Source organism: Xenopus tropicalis, chromosome 8 (assembly GCF_000004195.4).
Source record: "Xenopus tropicalis strain Nigerian chromosome 8, UCB_Xtro_10.0, whole genome shotgun sequence".
NCBI lineage: Eukaryota > Metazoa > Chordata > Amphibia > Anura > Pipidae > Xenopus > Xenopus tropicalis.
In genome coordinates this window covers 82018269-82044109 of record NC_030684.2, presented here as the reverse complement: position 1 = coordinate 82044109, position 25841 = coordinate 82018269, and the positions used below count along the sequence as shown (strand labels likewise).

At 38.3% G+C, this 25841-nt stretch overlaps 1 protein-coding gene across 6 annotated transcripts; it reads right to left on the bottom strand.

Annotated features, from left to right (window-relative positions):
• Window positions 1-411: 411 nt before the first annotated feature.
• Window positions 412-24814, bottom strand: vsx2 (visual system homeobox 2). 6 transcript variants are annotated; one of them, XM_004917048.4, is made up of 6 exons: window positions 24463-24814; window positions 16797-16965; window positions 11476-11599; window positions 5851-6031; window positions 4563-4621; window positions 977-1206 (listed from the first exon to the last, which is right to left on the bottom strand). In XM_004917048.4, exons 1-6 carry the CDS (start codon window positions 24740-24742, stop codon window positions 1066-1068), a joined length of 954 nt encoding a protein of 317 aa, XP_004917105.1. In that variant the 5' UTR covers window positions 24743-24814; the 3' UTR covers window positions 977-1065. The 6 variants fall into 6 exon arrangements, with proteins under 6 accessions (XP_004917102.1, XP_004917101.1, XP_004917104.1 ...); XM_004917046.4 differs by having other exon boundaries at window positions 977-1269; window positions 24463-24811; XM_004917045.4 differs by lacking the exon at window positions 4563-4621 and having other exon boundaries at window positions 412-1206; window positions 24463-24803.
• Window positions 24815-25841: the final 1027 nt, after the last annotated feature.

The following is a 25841-nucleotide window of genomic DNA, read 5'->3' as shown; positions in this document are numbered from 1 at the left end:
GCTATTTACCACTTTAGCAATACAGTTGTCAGGGAGCTGCTATTTTGCTACTTTTCCATTGTTCGGCTGATCAGCTGCTGGGGGGGAAAGGAAGAGAGGTGATATCACTCCAACTTGCAGCTCAGCAGTAAAGTGTGACTGAAGTTTATCAGAGCACAGGTCACATGGCTGTGGCACCCTGGGAAATAAAGAATATGGCTAGCCCTATGAGAAATTTTTAAAATTAAATATAAAAAAATATTTTTGTGCTTTTAAAAAACTGATTTCAATACAGGATTCTGCTGGAGAAGCTCTATCAACTGATGCATTTTGAAAAAAGACATGTAACACAGTACCTGCTGCAGATGGGCCAGCTGAAAAAGTATTTTGTTCTTGAGCATTTATTACCATGAACCAATACTGAGACTGTTAGTTAATTATATACATGTTTTATTTTACAGACAGTGGCACAGCAATCACGAGTAAGCTAAAGAAACCTTTACTTTTTATCTTTACAATATTTACAGTAATGGGAAAAGCAGAGACTCTGCAGGATGCATCACATTATGGGCATTACTCTGATAAGGAAGTCCATTACTTCACCAACATAAAATAGTTTGTGAATATAACTAACCTTTTGGGACTTTATTGTTTGTCCCATATGGGTTAGTATGGCTATTGCTGTTCATATAATCAGAACATGTTTTTCCCTCAAGTCCACTTTTAGCTGTGATATATATAATGTATCTGTCCTGAGATGGAGACCTTAATGTTGAATCTAACAGCCTTACTGTGTTTAGTTCAGCAGTGTAAAGTAAACTGACATAAAAGGACTCCCCTGGCCTTCTCCTTACCACTGTACCCGAGAAGTCTCCTTAGTTCAGGGGTGGATAACTGGTTGAGATAAAGTTCATTTTCCGACCTTTGGCTCTTGCTGCTCCAGTGAATCACTTCTCTGAATCTTTTCTTCCTCCTCTACATTTTCTGTTTCATGTTTTCTTGCGGACGTCTCAGAGTTAGTGCTCCTCAGGACTTTAGCACTGTGTTCTTGTGCTCTGGCACGTAATGCTGCGATGCTGTTCTCTCTTAGTTCCTCCTCGGAGATGGGAGCCGACAGCTCAGGCTCCCTTCTTTCATTGGCTGTGGGTTGGCTCGGAAGAGCTGGTGCCTCTCGTTCAGGCTGCTGCACTCTATCTGCTGCTGCCTCCAGAGTCTTTTTGTGCATTCCTGCAAAGAATTGTTGGTATTCTGGTTTAGAAAATCGTCTGGGCATTTGCAAGCCATCTTGAACTGAAAACAGTAGAGACAAAGAGCAAATTAAGAGGAATAGGAGTAGGGAAAGAGACAAAATGAGTGGGACTGGCTGGATGATTCCTTTTTATCTTTCCATCAAGTACAGATAATGTTGGACCTCGCCACAACCCCAAGCACTTTTATTGTTAGAGGATTATGACACATGAACAAGATTAGATGATGTGGGAGAGATTGTAAAGGTGAATAACTGCCCTCTTGGGTTGTAAACCCAAATATAATGCTGTCCCGTGGATACAGTGATTACAGTGGAATCAAACATGGGAATAAAGGGCAGACTTGTGCTTAATGCTTCCAACTCCTATTGCAGGAAGAAAGAACAGGGAGCCAGATTTACATAAATCACCTGGGATTCTTATTGGAGGATTTCTTGCATTTTAAAGCAGTTGCTGATTGTGGAGACTTGGGGAAACGTTTTGGAAAAGCTTTATTGTGCAATATTGCTTTAATAATACAACTCTGATGTTCCTGGACTACAGCTCCCAGTATGCCTCACCCTTCATTATATGTTACATTATTCTGGAACTTGTAGTCCAGCCCCAGCCGAGTAAAGTTTGATTAAGCAGTGCAGTGCAGCAGGGTTAACAACCCCTTTAAGCATAATTGGTAGCTGTATTATAAAGCTAGGGAAAAAGCGTAGAACAAAACAATAATTATACATTCATCATGTAAAACTAAAATATTTAAGAGGGAAAATAGAAAATGGTGTTCATTATTGTTAGAGTGATAGTACTTATACTGATTGCCACAGAGCTGCCTATTGACTAAGGGGCCCATTCATCATAGCACAAATTTTCACCAATTTAAAGCACGATTGTAAAAAATTAGAAGTAACCACAATAATTTCTGATGTGCGTAAATTGTGCGAAAATCTATGTCGTGGTCCTACGAAAATATTGTGGTTTCGTATCCGAATGATCGGAAAAGGCATGAAAACCTTTCTGACTTTGAAACTTCCATGCATGATTTTGGAAGTTTCCCATAGGACTCAATAGCCCTCTACAGCTCTCGATACCAAAGCTTGAATGAATTCCAAAATGTTCGTAGTCATTGCGAAAAATACAATGTTTTTGTGAAAATTGACACAAAACGATATTATCGTGTTATTATTATAAAAAATACAAATTTTTCGCAATCGTGGTCATCATGCTTTCAAAAATGTGCCCCTTAGTCTGTATACTTAAATCTGAGGAGTCTGGCAAAATATTTCCTAGAAGACTCTCAAAGCCACAGATATAGATATGTATAATACAACTATCACTAGTGCATAAGTACAAAATGTGATTTATATAAGAACAGAAATAAATATTTAGTTTCTTCCTCAAATGAGGAGCGAGTACTGGTCCAAGTGACAGTGAAAATGCAACTGACAGTTTTGGTTTTATATTTCTCAATATTTTTAATAAAAAAATATATCCACTACAGTATTTGCCATTGCATTTTTGTTACTGCATTTTGTTTATGCGTGAGAGGTCTTAAAGGGGACCTAAACCCCGAAAAATGATTTGTTAGAAATGTACTTTTGCACTTTTGCAATTACATTACTTTTCTGTTTTTTTGTGGTTTCTTTCTTTCAGAGTGTTATACTATTTAAAGTCAGTTAGCTTTGAGAAGAAAATGAATTAAGGGGTCAATTTACCATTGTAGAACAGAGGCAGACATTAACACCCAAGGAGAGGCTTCAAAAATAAATATCTTAAATATATATAACCAAATATTTTTTAGTCTAGATACAAGGCTGTATTGACTTTTCATAATAAATGATTACTTATTAGCCTGGTTTGAGTCATACCTGGAGTGTGAGGGCCTGCCTATTATTAAGAACTAATGCTTTCTTCCTTGCCGAAAGCTCAGGCCGGTGCAACTGTCCTCTACAATTAGTGGTTTCCTCCCTGTATGCATTTTCTATGCCAGTTTACAGATGCTCAATATGTTTTTACAAGTGATAATAATTGTTACCAATTGTGACAGACATCCGTTAATTTATTTTCCGTACAGTAAGTAGTTGTCTGAATCAGTTCTATTTGCATTCAGTTCAGCATCAGGGAGCAAGGATTCAGATGGGTGATGGTTCTATGCATGGTACTGAGCACTATTCTCCCGCTGAGAAGAATAAAGTTCAGCTGCTCCAAGCTGTAGAAAACGTTCTGAAAACTTGACACCAAAGTAACCTTTGATGAATGTGTTCAAAACATTCCTGACAGGAAAGTGTTCCTGATGAGAAAGTTATGATAAAGGAGGAAAATATAGATTTGCTGAGAATCCATCAAGATTCTTCATTTCGATATTTCAGAAATCTGTCACTTACTGTAGGTAGGAGAGCTGTGTTCCACTAAAAAAAGGGTCTGGCTTTCTTTCAACAGCTCTGATTCTGATTTTGTGTACTTGTGCATTTTGTATAAGAGTAAACATTTTTTTTGTATGTATACCGTGTTGTGCAGTTACACAATTGGCTACTGTATTTTTCATAAATGCTTTATGGCTGCTGTGAGATAAGCTGTTGAGGTTGACATTTAGGTTTAGGTTGACATTTACTATATCATTGATGGATCTGTTAAAACAGCTTTCAAATGGTCTTCATTAATTATTTTTGTTAGTTTGTTATTTTTTAATTATAAGATTTACTATTTGACTCTCTTCAGCCTACACTTGTCAGGGTCACTGACCCCAGCAACCAAACAGTGTCAGTTGGGCTTCAGTCTTATTCTTATTTTGTAATGCTATTATTTTTTTTATACTATTATACTATACTAATATATTATACTATACTACTATTAAACTTTCATTTTAATTTTAAGCGTGCTCACTGGTTGCTAGGGTAACTAAATCATAGCTACATTGTAAATTGAATGCCTGAGAGATATAGAGACACAAAAAAAAATAATTGAAATTCTTTCTTTGCTTAAGTGAAACTTATTTTAGGTTAAATAGCCAATTTAAGAAACTGTGTATTTATTTCTAGAGCTAAAAAGGGGAAACGGAGACTTCCTGCAAACTGGAAGGTGGAATACAGTGCACAGATAAAAACTTTGGGTGGGTGAATGAAGGGACTGTTTATACAGAACTCATTAAACTCAGTTGATTGTGGGGTAGGGCGGGTGATAAGAGGGAAAACAAAGCAATCACCCATTGCATTTTATAACAATAAAAAAAAATCAAATATGCACATTTTTCAATAAATAGGCATACATGCAGACACACATACTGCTCCATTGAGGTTTCATAATACAAAACCACCCTTAGCACCAGAAATGTAGAAAGGGGGCACCCACCTCTCTAGAAATCCATGTGCAGCAAGCATCTGTTCTCCTCCCCTTCCTTACCTGTACTGCTGTGATGGGGAGATAATGTGATGCTTAAAAAGGGCATTACAACCAATGGGCTCACAGAGCAGGGGCAACACAATGTGCAAGAATAACAGCTGCAATAACCTGGGTAGTTAAATGTGTTGTGACACAATTGTAGTTGCAAAGGTTTATGTTTACTCTTTGTTCTAAGCAGTCAGTAACATCTGCCATATTATTTTTGTTGTACATTGTTATAAACTTGCCAATTTAATACACTTCCTCACTTACCTTTTAATGTTTTTTAAAATATACATTTAACAAATATCTCATTTAGCAGGGAAGCTTAATAGTATAGTGTGTGCATACATAGAGCATGTAATGTTCAGAGCAGCATACCATGATATTTAATTTAGATGCCCTAAAGCATCTTTGTGCATGCACCAGGGCCTATGGAGCATTGAGAAGTAAAATACCAACTGTGCCTGCAGTTACAATGAGATGAAATGCCAGCAGTGGGAGCATGGTGCCCTGGCTAATAAGATGCAAAGATCAGATTTTTGGTATAAAAACTTTTTTAAACTAACAGAAGGGGAAAACAATATTTTTTTGTTTTTCTCTAGGTGGTTCATCAGTTCCACTTACATATATACGATTGTACCTCCATGAAATATTAAATATAAATGTAATACTTTAAATAGGTTTAATGTACAGTCTCAGACTAGCGTATGCAGCAGACTATCCTGCTGTTTGGCACTTGAGTATGCCAAGTCATGCTGGAATGGGCATGTCAGACCAGGTTACATCAGTCGGTGACACACAGCAAGAGAAAAAAAATGTTAGGTTTAGAGACTTACAAATATGAGATTTTCTAGCATTTAAATATATTTTCCTGCATAAATCTGATTAAAAATTGTGGGGTTTTTTTCAGGTTAATGTTCAGGTTAAAAAAAACTGTTTTCGTGTGTTTTCAGATTTTTTGTGCATGTTCAGAGGCATTTGCCTGAATTGCCACATTACCTGTGATGTTCTGCTGGAGACCATACCATGTATACAAAAATGGGTTAAGTAATTTATAAACCAATAACAATTAAATTGTTTTTAGATGAAGTAACTTGCTGGCACTATATAAATATATGATGATGAAATAGTTCATTGGTATAAGTAAGTAATAAGTAAGTAGTTTTTGGCATAAATTCTGCTGAAATTATATGTTTACATACAGTACATATTCATTTGGGCCATGCAGTAAAATATGATGGAATGAATTTCTCACCCAGAAGCCAGGGGGCACAGGACTCCATGATGCCATCCTTAGCCGACTTTAAGATTGATTCTGGGAGGGGGATTGAATGTCGAACCATTGCCCCATACAGACCATATTCAGCCATCACGCTGCTTCGACCCCAGCATTTCTCTCTTTTTCTCCATTTGGCTCGTCTGTTCTGGAACCAAACCTGCCCAAAGTAGTGGGGTGAGATGTCAGTTAGTGTTATTGCATCCATTAGTGGAGTTTGCAGATATAGTAATAACTATAAATGTACCTAGCGCTGTCCACTTAAAAGTTGTAGACATATTAAATGAAATAATTCTGACCCCCAGTAAATGGAACGGTTTAGGGAATGTATACATCATGGGGAGGTCATTGCAGTATTAGTTATAATATTGCAAGATTTTTGCCTAACCAGTAAACTGCTCACCTGTAGCTGTAACTTTCTGAATATAGGATGAATATCACTGGCTGTATATTGTATGACCTTTTTCTGGAGCTTTGTAGCATTAAATTAGTTTATCAAAAATCATGTAGTTATATCGCAATTACAAATTTCCGTAAATAGCAGAAAATTGCTGCTTTATGTGGAATCACGTTCTCAAGAAAAAATACATCATTATTCACATGCAAAAATCCTGAATTCCTGTTCATTTCTAGGTATGTTATCTGATATATCAGAGCTGATAAAATGACATTTGTAATCATTGATTTGTTGCATTAAAAACAGGGGAATTTGGGATAAAGAAAGCTCAAATGACCTGCAAGGCTTCATGAATATAACAAAGACACACGTAGCTCACAGTAGCTTCAAAAAGATGCACGCTCCAACTCTTAGGGGCCTATTTATCAAAATGTGAGTTTAGAGCTTAATACATAAAGACTCACCCACGTTCTAATCATTCCTATGGGATTTTTAGAAGTGTATTTATCAATGGGTGAGAGTTAGAACTCATCATTTGATAAATACACTTCTTCAAATCCCATAGGAATGAATAGAACATGGGCGAGTTTTTATGTATTAAGCTCTTAAATCTGATTCCTAAGCCTAGGTTATATGCCTGTTATATGCCCTAATATAGATCACACTTGTTAAATTAGATGTCCGTCCATAACTGTTTTATATAATGAAATAAAATGTAATAAACCAGTAAGGTGTTTGCTGCCTGCTGTTTAGTTGGCATGAGTTAGTGCACTTTGGCAAAATGAGTGCCTTTTATTACATATCCCCATTAGAGTCCAGTGGAAAAAAACTCCTGTGCTATTTCAGTTATCGACCTATCAACATCATTTATACAGGTAAAGGTAGATGCAATGTACTCCTGAGATAACAGAGATGTAAAATTAAAAAACAGAATTAAAATGAAAGGGGAGTTTTAATTTAACAGAGAATTGGTCTAGAAATATTTTACCATATAATTTGGCCTTTTGTACCAGCCCAAGGGCACCAGAGCCCTTAGCAGTAAATATCTATGTAAAGACTCCCCCAGTAGCTCCCATCTTCTTTCTTTCTGATTCAAGGTGTAGAACTCACAATATACACTATATATATATATATATATATATATCCAAAAAAGACCAGCAACACCGAGTTATATTCCAAAAACAATCAATTGTGTATTAAAAACGCATGAACAGCCTGTTCGTGCGTTTTTAATACACAATTGATTGTTTTTGGAATATAACTTGGTGTTGCTGGTCTTTTTTGGATATTTAAATCATTTACCTTGCACCCGAGCTAAGAGCTGAAGCAGAGTGCCACCCTGGGTTCGCTCTCTCTCTCTCACTCTCTCTCTATATATATACATATATACAATAGAAAATTTCAAATACAAGTTCAGTTTACAATACAATAATTCAGTTTAACATTACGAGGCAGACTAGAAACCAGGGCATTCTGCATGAGAATGAAATAACAATAAGCCCTTTAATCTAACAAACCATAAAGAACACTGAGCATGTACAGTGCCATGGGCAGGCTATAGATGGACTAAACATGATCAGGGTGGGGATCATTACTGTTATAGGGTTGCTGAACCTTCAGTGGATAAAATGCAGCATTTCCAGCCATAATCTTTATTTGCCCTTTAAATGTTAATTTACTTGTGGTGAACAGATTGATAAATATAAAAGCATCATCCAAGTAAGGCACCAGAAATGGAAGTTAGAAACTCAAAATGTGGCGCAGGGCCCGCTCCTAACTGCCCTAATACCCCTACAGCTCCAACAATCGCCACTTTCTATCATTCAGATACCAAAAATGCTGCTCCAGCTTCTCATTAGATTTTCTCTTTTCTCCTGCTCTGTTGTAAAGAGGAAATGTTTCTTTCCTAGGTATATGCTACTTGGTGCTGTTTTACCAAGAGGATAGGTGAAAACCATGCCTCTCTCATACAAAGTTTTTTTTTCTCCTGGGCACTTTTGTTACAATGCTTGCATGTGTTCCTCATCCACAGACTAATCTGAAATGTTGTCAGATTGCAGATGATCTCTCTTTTCGTACATTTTGATCTGCCAATGCACTATTTTGGTCAGTACACCCTTGCACTGGCAGATGAGGAAGTGAAGAGACTTACAGTTCTCCACTTCCTGCAGTTACCCGCTAGCTAAGGCTGTCAGCCCTGATGAGCAGAGCAATAAAAGATGACCATGCATGTGTCCATACACAGCCTGTTCAGCCTGTGGGTCAGTTGGTTGGATACCATGGAAGATGGGTCTGTGTATGACTAAATTAATAATTGTAAAATTAAATTCCTTAAAGCCTTGTTGCATGATTATATATTGTATATATATTTATTATAAGTGCAGAGTTTTCACACCAATAGGGTGTTACAGATATTCTGGGATAATCACAGTGGGTGATTACAGAGGTTCGTCATTTCTCTGCTTAGTTCAATTAGTGTTCTAAACAGAAAACTGTGATTTTCTCTGTAAAAGAAAAGTGAGGATGCTAGGCCTTGCAAGGAATGAAAAGCCAATTTTCAGATTTTTCTGACTTATTCCAGGTAAGATACATTTAGTCCTATGAGAATTTTGCCGTTTTCTTTCCATTATTCTGTATCGGCTGAAGATGAGGGGTTGGAGCATCATGATTCCTGTCCTTGCAGAAAGCTGATTGAAAAATCACTTAATTTCAAGATGAATCAATGCTCCTGAAGTGCCTCGGGAAATTAAATCCTCTCAGCTCTGGGACCCAGCATTGACCCATGCTAATTAATACTGCGCTTAGTCCTCTATCTCCAGCAGTTCCTCAACAAAACATTTCCTCCCATTTAACTAATTACTTGGGACGGGGAGGGGGAACTCTTGTCTCATCAGACATCAGATTATCATGAGGTCATTAGCACATTAACGAGATGCTCTGATATCTCATTGAGTGATGACAAGCGATTTCAATCAGCAGCTGTGTTGGTTGGGTCACTGGCAGAGTCTGAGGACACAGAGGGATTTGGGAAACCATTAGGGATTGGAACAGATTTTTGTAAACGTTAAAATCTCCGCACACTCCAATAACATTGTGACAACCACTGCAATCCAAAAGAGCCCTGCAATAGCATCTAATTAACAAGCCACTTTTATTATATGGAAAGCTATTGCACAAAGCACAAACTGGCCATCCGCAATATTAATATGATAAGGTCAACTGTACAGGCTACAAGCTGCAGTTCAACAACAGCTCAAGAGATATTGGTTGGACTGTACTACTTTCTATAACTAATGTAAAGTCAATTTTGCCCCTGGCCTAATCAACTCACCCATGTATGCTGTGTTTATCTCTATTTACCTGGCTGTGCTAAACAGTGGAATCCATATTTCATATACTATATACAACATACAGTACTTAAATATCCAGATATGAACCCATTCAGTTGAATCTTGTTCACTTAATATACAAGAATGCAAATTCAAACAATAGAGGTCCAACTACACCAACAGCCAACATTTTATAAACCACACCAGTATTAAAACAAGACCGTAAAAGGCCCAAATGCAGGAATATTTTTGGCTCCTGACTTCATATTGGCACTCATGCCCATGTACTTGTTACAATCATAAAATCAGCCCACTCCAGACATTTAATTTCATTAAACTGTTCCCACAGCAGTGATGTGTCTAAAATAGGGAGCATGGGCAGTAGCTGGCATTGCTTCCCTATTAAATGCAAAACACTAACAACGCAGCACAGTGGTTAGCTGTACCAGGGGTCTTTGGCATATCTCCCAACATCTGAAAAATGTAAAGAGGGACAAAAAGAATGCTGCACGTAGCACAGCAATTTTTTTGACCACTCCCATTTTTGTGACCACCCCCTAAATATCACCATTTTACTAAATTTGGAAGGTTATTTAAAGTTTGAACACATTTCTGGGGGTTTTGGGGTCTAGTTTTATGTGTTCTTACAGTTTTGCTAAAAAACGTGAAATTTCCCTTTAAGCTGCAAGTCTCCGTTCTCCCAAGAGACCTGTTTAGCTTATTAGTTACAAAGTACAGGTGTAGCTTGTTAAGTATTCTGGGCTCTCTGCCAAAAACTACTTTTTTAATTAAGTTTGAGAAACATTTTAGTGTTGAGTGCAGAAGGTCATCAGGACAAGTTGGTTGGTATGACTATGGGTCAGACTGGCCCAGTGGGGCACTGGGAGAAAACACAGTCCTGTTAGGCCTCACTGGCCAGGTCACATTGGCAGACAGGATAGTGTAGCTTGAGAGGGTCTGAAATATGTCAGAATTGTCAGCAGTAATCTTCATGCTGGTGGCTGCAGTTATCAATGTGTGGGGGGGGGCTTCCTTAGCTGGGGGTTGGTGGTGGGGTAGTGTGCTTGGAGGAGGTGCCCAGAGTGGTGGGCTTTTTGTTGGGCCCCGCTTGCCCCAATCTGACACCTTTTTGTGAGTGCAGCTGGGGGCTTGTGGCAGCACAATCAGACTGTAAGTTTCACTGGGGAAATGGACATTAAGATACTTCTTTTTTTTTTATTGTAATTTTGTGTTTATCTCTACGATCTACTGCTAGTTCTGGCCCTAATAGTCTGTCATAGGCTATTTTAGGTTGGGGGTGGCACCAACTTTTGTTTCATTTTGAGTACAGATTCCAGCTATATGACTTACTGTCTGTTTTATTGAGGATATGGGGTGGTGCAGAAACAGAATAGCTAAAGGTGGCCTATCGGTGTGGGGAAACATTTTGTTTATAGGTTCTGGTGTCCCTTTAACCTTGTACAAAGCACCACAAAACTACAAAAAATACAAATTAGAACACATTATTTTACCATAGATAAATGCAATCAGATAATAATAAGTGTGCCTTTAACATTTGTGGTATTGAGGCTGAGGCTACGTCAGTCAATACAAAGTAGTGTAAACTGGTGGCCGTGTTGTATGTTGTGTGTGTGTAGAGATTTTACTCCCAGTCAGGAATAAGAAAAAGAATGATAAGCAGCCCAAACTGATAAACCTACCATGTAACACATGGTCCAAGTGTCCAAGGCAGAATAATCATACAAATTCTCTGAATATAACCCAAATGTAATTTTGAAGGCAGATAAAAATGAATGCAGCAACCTAGGCTCTGCCCTCCTACTGTTTTCAAATTTACCATTTAAATCGGCAATACTGACCCAAAATAAATCATCATACCTGAATTCTGTCCTCCGGGAGCTCAGTTTTCATGGCCAGCATTTCTCGTGCATAGACGTCAGGGTAATGAGCTTCATTAAATGCTTTTTCAAGTTCTTCCAATTGGTAAGAAGTGAAAATTGTCCTGGAGAGCAATAACAATCTGTGTAAAGAAATGTACAGCACACACACACTGTTGGCTATGAACCATTCACACACCCCAGATAATCCTTCTAGCAATACAGCAAATAATGGAGAAAAATTATTGTGAACCCTGTGAATATGACCCTTGGGTTTTTCTGGTATATTTATTAAATTGCCACCTGTCTCACTCAGTCTTACTCCATAGAAAACACTGTAAATATTCAATCTTATACTAACAGGACAAACATTTGAAAAGATGATCTATCTGTATTCACTACCCCCCCCCCCCCCCACACACACACACGCAAACCAGGAGCCACTGGATCTGCTGTCTCTGCTGCTGTACCACACAAATAACATCTGGCTAATGAAAGTATGCAACCACTTTGCATAATACGGCTAAAAAAATTACATCTTATATAGAAAACATGTTCTGATGCATTTTCAGCTTGTTAATGTGGCACAGTACTAGTGTGACATGATAATGTAGCAGGTGGAAAATAACACAGGGTCATGGGGTGTACCAGAATAAAAGGACTTTCATTCGCTACCTATGGCAGAACCAATGATAAAGCGACTTTATCTGTCCCTTTAACAGAAGCACAATTGTGTCCAACTCCATTTCCCTGTTCCTTCGGCCAACCCTATCTCCCTTTCCCCTTCCATATCCTTATGGGTATGGCTATATTAAGTAAATAAAAAAAAAATAGACCATAAGCATTAGTAATACCACACACAAAATTATATTAATTAGCTAAGTCTAAACCCCCCCCCCCATTTATTTAGAAACCTTACTTAGTTTGCTACGGAACAAGTATACATGTCGATGAGTTTATTTGCAGTAACCCTAAAAATGTATTTGCACTTTTGCAATAAAACTGTGTTTATTGTATAAAATAGTAAGTACAACTGTACTCAATGAAAAAGGCATCTTTTAGGGAAAATCTGTGTATTGCATTCAAAGGATTTTCAGTATCTCAGGGTGAGCTCAGCTAGAAAATTCCTACTTAATCATCAGGGGTACTGCTATAATCCTGCATGGGTAAGCATTCTTCATACGCTTAAGCATAAAAAAAATTATGCTTCAAAATTCAATATTTTACATTCTGAAGCAAAGTTATTCTCAAATAACTGATTTCATATAAAAACTTAAAATTTACACTTTTGAGATATTAAAATCTTTACGTAACTCTCTGTGCTACTGTTGTAATCTTTTAATAGACACTAATTTTATATATTTTAAGCTCCTCTGAGCCATTCTTTTTTAAAGCTGGGCACAAACACATCTGCCTGTTCAACCAAACTGTAAAATAATGGGCATCATGAATTAATTTTACCAGCCAAACAGCATTCAATAAACATGTAAAACGCATGGTGTATATGTAAAGGCAGACTGTATATAAAGGCAGGATCTGTGTGTGCAAACAAAGTGTGCTATAACATGATTAGAGCACATAGTGATGCACTAGAGCAGTGATCCCCAACCAGTGGCTGAGGAGCAACATGTTGCTCCCAGTGGCCTCAAAGCAGATGCTTATTTTTTAATTCCTTGCTTGGTTGCAAGCTTTGGTTGCATAAAAATCAGGTTTACTGTGACTACAAGTCCACATAGGGGGCTGCCAAATAGCCAATCATAGCTCTTATTTGGCACCTAAGGAACTTTCTTCATGCTTATGTTGCTCTCCAACACTTTTTCCATTTGAATGTTACTCACAGGTATAAAAGGTGGGTGATCCCTGCACTAGAGCTTGGGAAGGCACAGAATTCAGGTAACATACACTTTACCTGGAAATACATACAGCTACTGTACATTGCACAGATCCCTAGACCTAATAGCAAACCAATACTAGCAAGGAACAGTACATGTCGCCAATCACATAGCACAGTGCTGTCCAACTGGCAGCTCGCGGGCCAATCCCCCTCTGTGTGGCCCCCCACCTGTCTGGCTGCTTTGATGGCTTACCTTTGTGTAAACTTTAAATGGTATCAGTACTGAGATTAACTGTCCCCCTGCATTGCTCACACTTCAGATTCAGGCTGTAAACCCCTGTATTGTTTAAAAATATAATCCCCTGTACTATTCACACCTTTGAATCCCTACATTGTTCACCCTCTGCATTGTTCACACCTCAGGCTCAGACTGTAATCACCCACATTGTTCACCTGTTCACACCTCAGACAGACTGTAGGAGCGGTACATACTCTGCCTGCCCTATGCTGCCTGTGTGTGCCATACACACAGGCAGCATAGGGCAGACAGAGTATGGCACACACAGGCAGCATAGGGCAGATAGAGTATGGTACACACAGACATGGTAGGGCAGGCAGAGTGTGGCACACACAGGCATGGTAGGGCAGACAGAGTATGGCACACACAGGCAGGGTAGGGCAGACAGAGTATGGCACACACAGACAGGGTAGGGCAGGCAGAGTATGGCACACAGACAGGGTAGAGAAGGCTGAGTATGGCAGGTTTTTGCTGTACTACCGCCATTAATATCGGTATGGTCATGTGATAACATGGGTGTAGTTTCAAGTGGGTGTGGTTTAAAAAGGGGAGTGGTCAAAGCTGGCTTCCATTATCGGCCCTCCACCACGTAGGCTGGAAAAATTCCTGCCCTCGGCACCACAGAGGACAGCACTGACATAGCATGTAGGGGTAAACACATTGAACAATTGGAATATGCAGAGGGAAATGTCCACATTGTAGTCTCAGATACATAAGATCCACACCTCCAAATCACTTCCAAATGTACAACATTTCTGGATTCTGCCACCGAGTGGGATTCAGACTGCCAGCATTAATGTTTGACTATTTAGCCAACTTGAATCTCTTGGATGTTCATTTCAATGCATTTTAGTGATTAGTTTGTATTTAAATGAAAGCTGACAATTTAGACTACTCTGAAAAAAAACTCATGCAACTCTCATGTGTTGTCATAAGGGGAAAAATTGGTCATGTAGAACAATCTAGAGTCAGGGGAGAGAGCAATACAAATATACTTGGGATGCATGATGGTTCTCTAGCAGGTAACAGGCAAAAACAACAGTTATCACCATTATTATTATGGCCTCACAGCAAAAATATTTATGGGAACTCATCCAAAACCCTAAAATTAAAGAGGTAGTCTACGCCCTTGTTTATCATGAATTGCACAATTCTCCCACCCCTGTGCAACTGTTTGGCCATTTTCCACTATTGGAACACCTTTGGGAGATCTTTAGAATGCAAATAGGAGTAAAACTGCAAAACAACAGGAATGGACATATGGGCATATCCATGTATCCATTCAATATCCAACATCAACCTATCACCAAGCAGAGTACACAGAGAAATCACATACTTTCCAATATAATAGCATTGTGGGAATTATTTTGCAACACAGTCAACCCCCATGATTAACAGTTGAAGAATGTGGCTGAAGGATTGCCTATTCCTACTTGTTTTTTGATGATAGCAGAAAAGTTGCATTAGGGCAGTAATTGTGATGTAAATGTCTATGAGCAAAAACTGGAAATATGGCTCTTAAAGTTACCAGGAGTGGCTGTTTTGCTGCCCCTAGTAACCTTGGGGGCACTGCCACATGAGGCAAGTTTCCCAACTCCCCTGATTGCAGCAGCGCCACTGACTGTGAAATTCCCACAGGAAGGGACCACTGATTGCTGAAGCTGCTCCTTAGGCAAGTTCCAAACTGCCTCTGAAGCAATGTCAGCACAAGAAGAGACTCAACAACAAGAATTTTCATGAACAAGCAGCTGCACGTGTGTCCAGCATTACTACGTGCAGCTTAAGTGTTGGATGATAAATCTGTCTAGAAATGTAAGGGATAAGTTTCAAATTGGTGGGTTTCAGGAGAGCACAACCTGTCTAAATGCATAATATCATCTGTTTTGGTGGAGGAAGAGGTGGACGAAGAATATTCTGGGGCTGTTTTTCATAGGGCTAGGGCCCACAGTTAATTTGAAAGAAAGGAGCACTTCCTACTTTGTGGCAACTATCTGTGAAGGCCTTTTCCTGTTTTAGCATGATAATAAATCTGTGTACAAATTGTGGTCTAAACAAAATTGGTTGACTGAGATTGGAATGGAAATAGAGTAGTGGCTGTTATTGCAGCAAAGGGTGGGCACACTTCATATTAAAACCTTTGGTTTCGGAGTGAGATGTTGGAAAGCCACAATACTTTTTAAAAGCACTTATTTGCTTTTCACACCTACAATAAAACAATACCTTCACAATGATGGTTCAACATTTTAAACATATCCTTTTGGGAAGTGAAAATACAGTAAATATGTGCAACTTGTATTTTAAGGCCACAGTCAATAATTCTATTAAAGGAACAGTAACACCAAAAAATGAAAGTGTATAAAAGTAACTAAAATATAATGTGCTGCTGCCCTGCACTGGTAAAAGTTGTGTGATTACTTCAGAAAGTCTACTATAATTTATATAAATAAGCTGCTATGTAGCCATGGAGGCAGCCATTCAAAGGAGAAAAGGCACAGGCACTTAGCAGATAACAGATAAAACACTATTGTATTCTACAGAGCTTATCTGTTATCTGCTATGTAACCTGTGCCTTTTCTCCTTTTATCCAGCTTGAATGGCTGCCCCCGTGGCTACACAGCAGCTTATTATATTAATTATAGTAGTGTTACTGTAGCAAACACACCAGTTTTACCAGTGCAGGGCAACAGTGCATTATATTTTTATTACTTTAAAGCTCTTTCATTTTTTAGTGTTACTGTTCCTTTAAGCAGACAGTAGAATTAGGGATGATGCATTCACATACTGAGGAGAAAACAGCCCTCCTGAAGAAACAGTTCTGCAAATACATAGTTTGGCAATAAAGAATAATACAAATAGAACATTAATTAGCTAATAGTTGCAATCTAGCAAGTCTAACGGAAGCCTTATATAAGCAATGCTGGTGGGATACCCGTCCTGGAGAAACATGTTTTATTGTGCAATGACCAATTAAGTACAGTTGCTGTACAATTAAGCCTGTGTTTGATTTGAAGGGCACACCATTTTGAATTGAAAAAAGAAACAAGGTAGATGGTAGTCTAATAACAGCTTGGGGGAGATGGCATGGGCTTCTACATATATAAAAATAAAATATATGCCATGTTGTTTTCTGTAGCATTCCATATAATATACAGTCTACTCAGCATGCTTCTTGTCATATAGATCATCTGACCTGAATGATCTGATGGCTCCCTTATTCCCTGTGAAAACGCCGAACTTTATTTTGGGCCTATTCCCCTCAAACATGATGTTGGGGTACCTGTGCCGCCTCTTCTTGCGTTTTTTGCTCTGGCTGAGGGATTTGGGAAGTTTTCTGTCACTGGAAGAAACATCTTCTGAGTCTGCAAAAGAATAAAACAAAGGTTATTATAACTTTACTTATTGTAAACCTCAATAAAAACATTTATATGATATTTCATCATGCTTGTAAGCATGATGAGAGCTAAGCTCATATTCACCTCCAGGCATGCTACACCACTTGTAAATGGCCATTGCCCAGATCATAAGCACATCTTAGTAGCACATGGTTGTGAATCAGGACCTAGAAAAGGAGTGGTTAAGTTGCAGATTTCATCAGCAGCCCCATAGAATGAGATCAGCCATGATAACAATCTATAGCTATGAACAGCAGCCCGGCACACCTAGAAACCCTAGGCACAAAATAATAGAATTCTTCTGTTTGTAGTTGTATAGATAAAACCAGTTGTTCACTATTGAAATCCTAAATGTGTAAAAGGAGCACCCTCTGTCTCAGGAGGGCAGGAAAAGTCCCCTGTGCTTCTATCTATGTTTAGTTGTATTGCTTCTGTAATATTGAAGGATAAAACTGAGCAGGGAAAACTCAGAAGACACTTTTTCTCAAGTTAATTATTTTTTTCCCCCATTCTATCCCCATGCGCATGGACACAACAGCAGAGGGTGATCCTGTTACACATTTAAAATATAAGCAGTGAACAACTTGAAACCAAACGAAATGTTTAATTAATCATATAACAATTTAAAATTGTTCAGAGTGCTCAGAGATTTTTTAATATACATAATGCTATGAGCAGTTTTTACGCTGCTAATATTATAAAGGTGTAACTTGAGTGCCACCTGCTGTTTGGCCCTGTTTACAAATATTTATATGGAGACTGTGCAGTTTGGGCCAGTATGACAGTTACTACACATCTATGTGCTACTGGATTTGCACACTACCGAAATTATATTTTAAAAAATCATAGTTAATGTGCAGTTTATTAGCGATGTACCAAATCTGGTATTTCCACTGGAATTTAATAAGGTCCCAGAATTTTTTCTTACTATTACCATCAGGCTTTCTTAAGCTTTTCCTCAGGGGACTCAGATGAGGTCTGTAAGCCAGCTTTGTGACCCAATAATTGGCTTACAATTAATTATACACATCATTTCAACAACTGTTGTCTACTGAAGGCAGAAATGATACTGTATTCAATAAAACCATGGACACACCCTATAAAGAGCATTGGAACTCATATTGGTCACACACAGAGCAAGTACAAAATCATTTATGATGGAAATTTAAGAAAAGAAATGAAACAGATGAAACTGGATTGGGAGCTGGGACACTGTTTACTACATCAGTCCTAGTATTTATAATAGCATTCCTTGGGGTAGCAAGTCCAGTGATCAGATAGATTACAGAGCTCTTTTGCTGTCGGAGGATAGTGCCTAAGCCAACTAGGATATATTTTCCATGAAACTGAGCATGCATAGATTTTTTTTTCTACAAACAACTATTTTTTATCAGTACATACACATGCAAATTACTGTACATAACATGTGACCTTTGCAACCTAGTTAACCTTTCCTTTATTTAACAGCATAGTAGCATGTTTCAAAAAGAAAATAAAAAGGAAACCCCACACAAACAGACAAATGAGGCTTTCACTTTAACCTGACTCAAGGCACACTCAAGAAATAAAGACTAGAATATATGGTACACACATTGCTGTTCTATCCCTGCTGCTGTAATTGAGCCAAAATAATAACAGGAAACAATTATTTAATCAAGAAATCACAAGAGAAGAATAATTTGTTATACAATCATATAACAAGAAAATAGCCCCTTATATTTGGTATTAACTCACATTAATACTGAATTACCATTAATATCTAACAAAAAAAAAATAATAATATGAATTAAAATTACTAGCCAGCATTAGGAAGAAGTATAATCATTCACTCTCCAGAATGCTAATATTCCCAGCATCTAATAACTAGATGAGAATGTTTTATAAGCAGAACCTATTCATAACCTGCATATTGGAAATGATGCCCTATCCTACCTGCCTGAGAGACACAAGACCAGGCTTCAGCATTACTATTATGTTAGGACAAGAGATTCCTGTATCGTGTGTGGCTTCTTTAAAGGAACATACAGAGAGGAAAAAAATAGGTTCCAAGGGTGAACCAGCGGTTCCTTTCCAGAACTGTGAGAATTTTTTTAATAAGTGGCAATCTTGTGATTATATTACCTGTATCTAGTCTCTTTGTTTTATTTAGCCGAAAACCTTGCTCATTCACACCCTGTAATGCTGGTTTTCCTTGGGCTTTGGCAAACAATTGTTGAAGGAGGTGAGACCAGGAAATTGTCGGAGGGTTTGGTAGCAACTACCCTGTCTGGCACAATATGAATGCAGTGTCGTGCAGATGTACTGCTGGATTTGTTAGGGGACAACTACACATACATGATGCTGCTCTCCCTGCAATGTGCTGACATTTCTGCTGTGCGACATTATCCTTAGACATCACAAGGATTCAGCACTCACAAGACTTATCTCCAAAAATCATAAAAATGTATTAGTGCCTTTAACATATATATAACCTTTTTATCATGTAATATACACACATAAACAGTAAAAGAGACAAATCTTTGTTAAATGCTACCAAATGCTGGATAATTTTGTGTGCAATTGTCCGGACACATATTGATATATCATTAAAGCCGAGGTTTTACGCAAAAACACAAAATACAGTTCGGCGATGCAGGTAATTCGTGTGGTTACATTCAAACAATCGTAATTAAATTGTAATTCAGTTGTAATTCTCTGCCACATTTCTGCGCTTTGTATTAACTATGCAATTGCCAATGAATATACAAAGAAGATACAGAAATACTGAGTCATAAAGGCAGAGTTTCCTTTTTGGGATATTTTGTAGCCCAATCTATGCCAAGTACACGAAATACACTAAATTCAACCTGGCACTGCTTATTTCTGTAGGGACTGCAAAAATGATCGGTGCCCAAGTGTGTGCCACAACCCCAGCCTGGACTGAATAGTCCCTGGATCGCAAATGGGTTAGTGGTGCAGCCAGTATGTACTGTCTCTTTATACCCTTATAGTTTGTCACATTTGCTTTGTTCGATTATAATAATATGATATAATAATATATAATAATAGATAAATGCAGATTTTCTAAGACGAACAAACATTTTTTCTTCCTACTGTATTACAATGTAAAAGCAAATGGGGCAATTCAGTTCCCTGCTCCATATATATATATCAGAATGCGTAACTATAAGCTCAAATACTATTAAACGGTAATTAATTATCATGAATCTAGGATACCACACTCCTCTAGCCAATTAATTTATATTATGTATACCACCAAAATAGTAAACATTAGTAACCAATCCTAAACTGGGAACCATTAGAGTACGTGGGAGACTGTTACTATTATTAACCCTAAGAACAGTATTTTATAAGCCATTATGAAGATGATTTTGCACTTAGCAGCCGCACCCCCGGCACAATCAGCGCCATGGTACTGCCATAGGGTACAATGCCATACTCCCAGGCTGCACAGCCACATATAGAAACCTACACAAACCAATAGCTGCTCCCTTGGGGATGTAGGCAATGTAAACTTTGTAAAATCTTGGTAAATAAATATATTTTACTTTTAACAACGTTAATTAAAAAAAAAATAACAAAAAATGTTCAGTGGTTTTAAGGTATGTGCTAATGTTTTTGCAATTTAAAGTATATCCCTTTCTGCACTGCTGGTTCTAGCTCTTGAAACAATGTAGCAGAAATCAAAACTCCTCTAGCCAAGATTCCAGTTCCCACAATGCCTTCACAGGTCTGCTAATCATCTGGCTTGAAGCCAAAACCATCAGGGCAGAGAATATTAAGGGGCAACCAGAATAGCTTTGAATAGCAACCATATGTATAAAAAAAAAAGTTAAAATCATTGAACATTTGTAGTTAATAAACTTTAATAAGTTGCTTAGAATTTAATTTTTTTTCAGTAGGTAAATATTAGGTTTAGGTTTACATTAACTCAAAGGGGCTGTTCCTGTGGATTCTCCCAAAATCTCCATCAGACAGAACCACTTTATAACTTGTTTACATTCTTTGTCTTAGATTTGCACGAATAAAGGTAGAAGGGACTGTGCACCTGTAGCCATGTTCAACTTACCTGAACCCATATTCAGAGGGGTGATTCACCTTCACTTCAATTCTCTTAGGCTTGGAACTGTAAATGCTCACTATTTGCTAGGACTTAATTACCCTAGTAACCAGTCAGTCAGAAGAGTATGAATAACACGGGAACTGAATAAAAAATAAGATTAATGTTAAAAATTAAGCCTCATATTAGATATGTTTTTGGTCGCATATTCAGAGGCAGGCTGGAATGAGGCCGACTAAGAAGACAGAAAAAAGTCACTTAGAATAGGGCCATCAATAACATATTGAAAGTTTATCAAAAGGTGAACTTCCCGTTTAAAGTGGATCAATATTTGGGTAGTTGAATGCTCAGTATGTTAAAATGGAGAAATCTGGCTGTTTAGCCGAGCAATTCCAGGCAGAGGATTCAGGGAATGTGCTGTAAGTGAACTGACCCCATTTTGCGGATGGAACTTTAATCCTCCTGTGGGTTCACTGAAAGGATATAAATGGTCCTAGGTTTTGCCAGAGAAATTGCAGATTATTTCTGTTTATTTCGTGTATTTAGCGGCAAAGCTGTTTGCCCAGATGTAGAACTGCGAATTGTAGCAGCAGCACCTTTGAGAGTGGAAGATCGCATACAGGTAACATGTGTGCACTATAATCCCTTGCAAAACACAAAAAGATTTATGGTTGGTACTGTATTAGCCTACTGGTGTGGCAGCATGAGAAAAATCAGAAGACTTTTCCGAGTATCCCCCTAATTCCTTAATACAATATCCTTATTGTATCATTAGAGACAAAGGAAAAGAATGAATAGAACCAACAGAGTCATATTTATATTATTCCTATTGCCTTAAACATATAATTTGTTTGTTAAACCATTATTTAAAAAAGTGTAGTATTATTCAGTTCTATTAGTTTGTGTGTATGTGTATATATATATATATATCGAATACAATATTCTATTGTAGCAAATTGATTCTTTTGTTGTTATAAGTAGAATTGTTTTCCTTTAAATTATACTTTTAGTCACTCATAAATAAACATTGTAATATAATGTATTAGGTCTGGGAATAATAGGTATTGGGATACCACTATTATTATTAGATATGGAATCCCTCTATTGATTAATTATTGCACTTCGGAAGAATGTATGCCCTCTTTCTCAAAGCAACCATATCTCCGCGGTATTTATGTTTTTATGGCAATGTATAATTATTAATGAGGTTTATTATGTTGGGCATTAAACCAAGCATTATAATAATATTTGGTAAAATAACTGCATGGTAAGCATTAGAAATGATATAACAGAGTGACAGTAACAAACCTGTACCAGGATGACTATTTGGTTGCTGCCAAAGAACAGAATCCCAAAATGAATTATCAGAATGCCATTACAAATCACTGACACAAGAACTAGAAAGTCGCGGCCAAGCTGTCACTTTCCAGGCTGTCTGTGCGCTTAGTAGCAGCTCCTGCACTTAAGATAAGCGGCTACAAAAGCGTCTAGGCGCTGGGGGCCGGGAGTGAACGCAACAAGTCGGTATATAACGGCTGCATTGCACCTTGTGGAATATGTGCCATTTTGTAGTTGTCTGGATATTTCTTTCCACTGTTTGTTAATCGCAATACATATACAGGCGCTTATTTGTTTTATTCCATGTGCTTTGTACATACAGTATCAATAAAGAGTAGGAAGAAATATCCACTCACTGTGTTTAGTCCCCTCTGGAGAGGAGGTTTCCACCTGATAGGCATGCTGGCAACCTGTCACTATTAACTGACCCAGTTAGCCCCAGCAGCGGGTACACCCTGTCTCTTAGCTCTTGGTAGTTTTTCCTTGGGTTCAGGGTGTGGCTGGCAGACATAAGCCCCCCCTTTCTATACTACAGCAATGTAAATATTCCCAGTAGGAGCAGTGATGCCCACATTAAGATCCCCAAAGAGGCAGTGACCCCTGGATCTGCGTGACACATCGCAATGTTAGGGGCTCCTGTGGGAAAAGGGTAAATAAATGGAAACACACTAGACCAGTAACAAATGATCAAACACAAACACACCAGATCTATTTTTGTCAGTGTTTAGATATGTAGATGTTTATGCAAAAGAACTGTCAGTTGGGCCCTTTCCTTGGTATTTATGCCTGGGGGGTAATCCCTATCGGATGGCAGATAGAAATAGAACAGAATTATTTTCCCTAACCTCTATTCTGTATGTACAGAATTTGCCTTTGCTGCAGGATGATTTCTTACAAAGGGACGAAATATTCCCTTTCACCGTTTTACCTGAGTAGGGGGGAAATATAATTCTTCTATACTAATATATATCTGAATAAATACATGTATTTGTGGCATTAATTGACTGGCAATTTTAGCCCTGGTACCTGTACTGGGTACGAACACTGGATTCCATAGGCCGGATTATTCTTTATTCGTTTTAATAAAATCTGAGCCATGTAAATATGACTAATTATTGAGTATTGCAGTGACTCTGGGAGAGATCTCGTTGCTCTCTGTCTGGTTGTATCTTGCTGCTTCAGCTTCACCAGAGACATAGCGCATATTTGTTGGATAAAGGGAGATTCTCATTGCCTTTCCTTTATTGGCCTAAAGACAGATCAGGGGTCACTTTGAAAAACATACAAAATGTGTCACAATATCCGTGTTGGGGAGGGGGGTCTTGGTGTTATTGGGGTGCAGTGCGATCATGGTAAGTGTATTAATTTTTCGAGCTACAAACATAGAGATACTTTACCCCACGTTCCGCAGGGGCTGAGCTTTACCGCAGTAGTTATGTTACTCCATACTGAGCCCAACAAGTTACTACCTATACCTCTTCAATAAGCTCGACATAATTAAGTTATAATGCCTAGCAGCAATCCGGCCATGCCCACGCTGTGCCCAGCCCTGGGTAACACAATGCCTGTTGTAAAAATCATCTTTGCTCAGTGATGTATCAAATGTGTTATTGTGTGGTGCTGAGACAAATAAAATCCCTGCTATGTCACAAAGCTTGTGTCTTTATTTTCCAACCACAATAAAGCTAAGACAAGGTAATATCTGGGTAGGTAAGAACAGCGCAGCGGTTGTACATACCTGTTGTGAGGGGAATCTCTGCTTTTCGTTGTGTGCATCGCCTGGAAGTGCTGTTAATTGATACTAATGTGGTGCATTGTGTAGTATTCTACAGTAATAGGTGCTTTGTATTCAATTTATTCTCTGTTCTTTCGTGTTGTGTATGAGAGTTAAACATTTTGTATTAGTGCGGTGGAGTAGTAGGGTAGGTAGTGTCAATATTGTGCATTGTATAGTATTGTGTAGCTCACTGTGTGCTAGGGCTGTGCATTGCTGTGTGTTAGAATTAATACTATTCGCATGAGAATTAAGTTGTGCCATTTAACCTGTTGCCCAGATGCCCCATTACCTGAACTGCAGGTTCTGCTTCCCTCCTCTTGACCCGTCTGCTGTATTCTTGGCCCCGGGGGGTCCCCCAGTAGTAACCCCGGCTGGGTGTAGAAGGTGGGGATCCCTCCGGCTGCCAGAAGCCCCAGCCCAGAGCGGGCGGCCAGCAGGTGGGTTCCAGGGGATAAAGGGTGCAGGTGCCTTTGGGAGGGTGTAGGGGGTTCCTTGTTGAGTCCCAAGATCTCCTGGATGCCAAATCCCGTGCTACGAACTGGGGCGGGGGGGCCCTCTCTCCCAGTCATATTGGCCCCTTTCTGGTCCCAGTGTTCACTGCTCCCGAAGCCTCAGCAGGTCCCTTTATACCCAACCGGGTGACAGCAGCGCAGCCAATGGCAGGGAGCCGTACGGGCTGTAGGGGAGAGTGCTCAGCTGGAGCTCACTGGCAGGGGAGAGAGTGGGGCTGGGAGCAAGTGTATGTGTATATATGTGTGTGTATATATATATATATATGTGTGTGTGAGTATGTGTGTATATATATATATATATATGTGTGTGAGTATGTGTGTATATATATATATATATGTGTGTGAGTATGTGTGTATATATATATATATATATATATATATATATATATATATATGTGTGTAAGTATGTGTGTGTATATGTGTATATATATATATATATATATATATGTGTGTGTGAGTATGTGTGTATGTATATATATATATATATATATATATATATATATATATATATATATATATATATGTGTGTGTGTAAGTATGTGTGTGTATATGTGTATATATATATATGTGTGTGTGAGTATGTGTATATATATATATATATATATATATATATATATATATATATATATGTGTGTCTGTGTGTAGAACAAGGTGCCAGTGGCTTAGTGGGTGTACTGAGTACTAACATTATGTCTTCTTAACTCCATCATTACATACATTCAGATTATTATAAATCCTCAGGCTCTTGTTATATACACACTAAACGAATTGGATCGTTCGCAAATATCCGTGGGCCCAGGGGGTGAGAATATGGCCTGTATATGTGTGTGTAATTGGGGCACGGCCGTGGCACTAACATTTAGGTTTCCTCTTCATTCGTGCAAATCATCAGTTATTTACAATAGCACGATAATGGCAGCCATAGAGCTAAAGCATGGGAAAAGTCTACAGTATAATATGCGCCTTGGCACACACCCAGGTGCCAGTTTTCTTTACCATGGATCTGAAATTAAATGAATGGTCAGAAAGTCGAATATATTTTTATCGTGAGGGCCAATACTAAGTATGATTATTCCAATGCAAATGTATTTCATATCATTTCTAACGTTTCCATCCCTGTCGGGGACTTTTAATTTATCTTCATAAAGCTGCTCCC

Bases quoted from the DNA above. Each gene is read 5' to 3' on its own strand.
- vsx2 (XM_004917044.4), bottom strand. From the start codon at position 24,742: ATGACTGGGAGAGAGGGCCCCCCCGCCCCAGTTCGTAGCACGGGATTT. The intron at 16,966-24,462 runs GTAATGGGGCAT...ATTCTTTTGCAG, and splicing joins AAGCAGAACCTGCAGTTCAG to ACTCAGAAGATGTTTCTTCC. The intron at 1,270-5,850 runs GTGAGAAATTCA...TACTGTTTTCAG, and splicing joins CTGTGCCCCCTGGCTTCTGG to TTCAAGATGGCTTGCAAATG.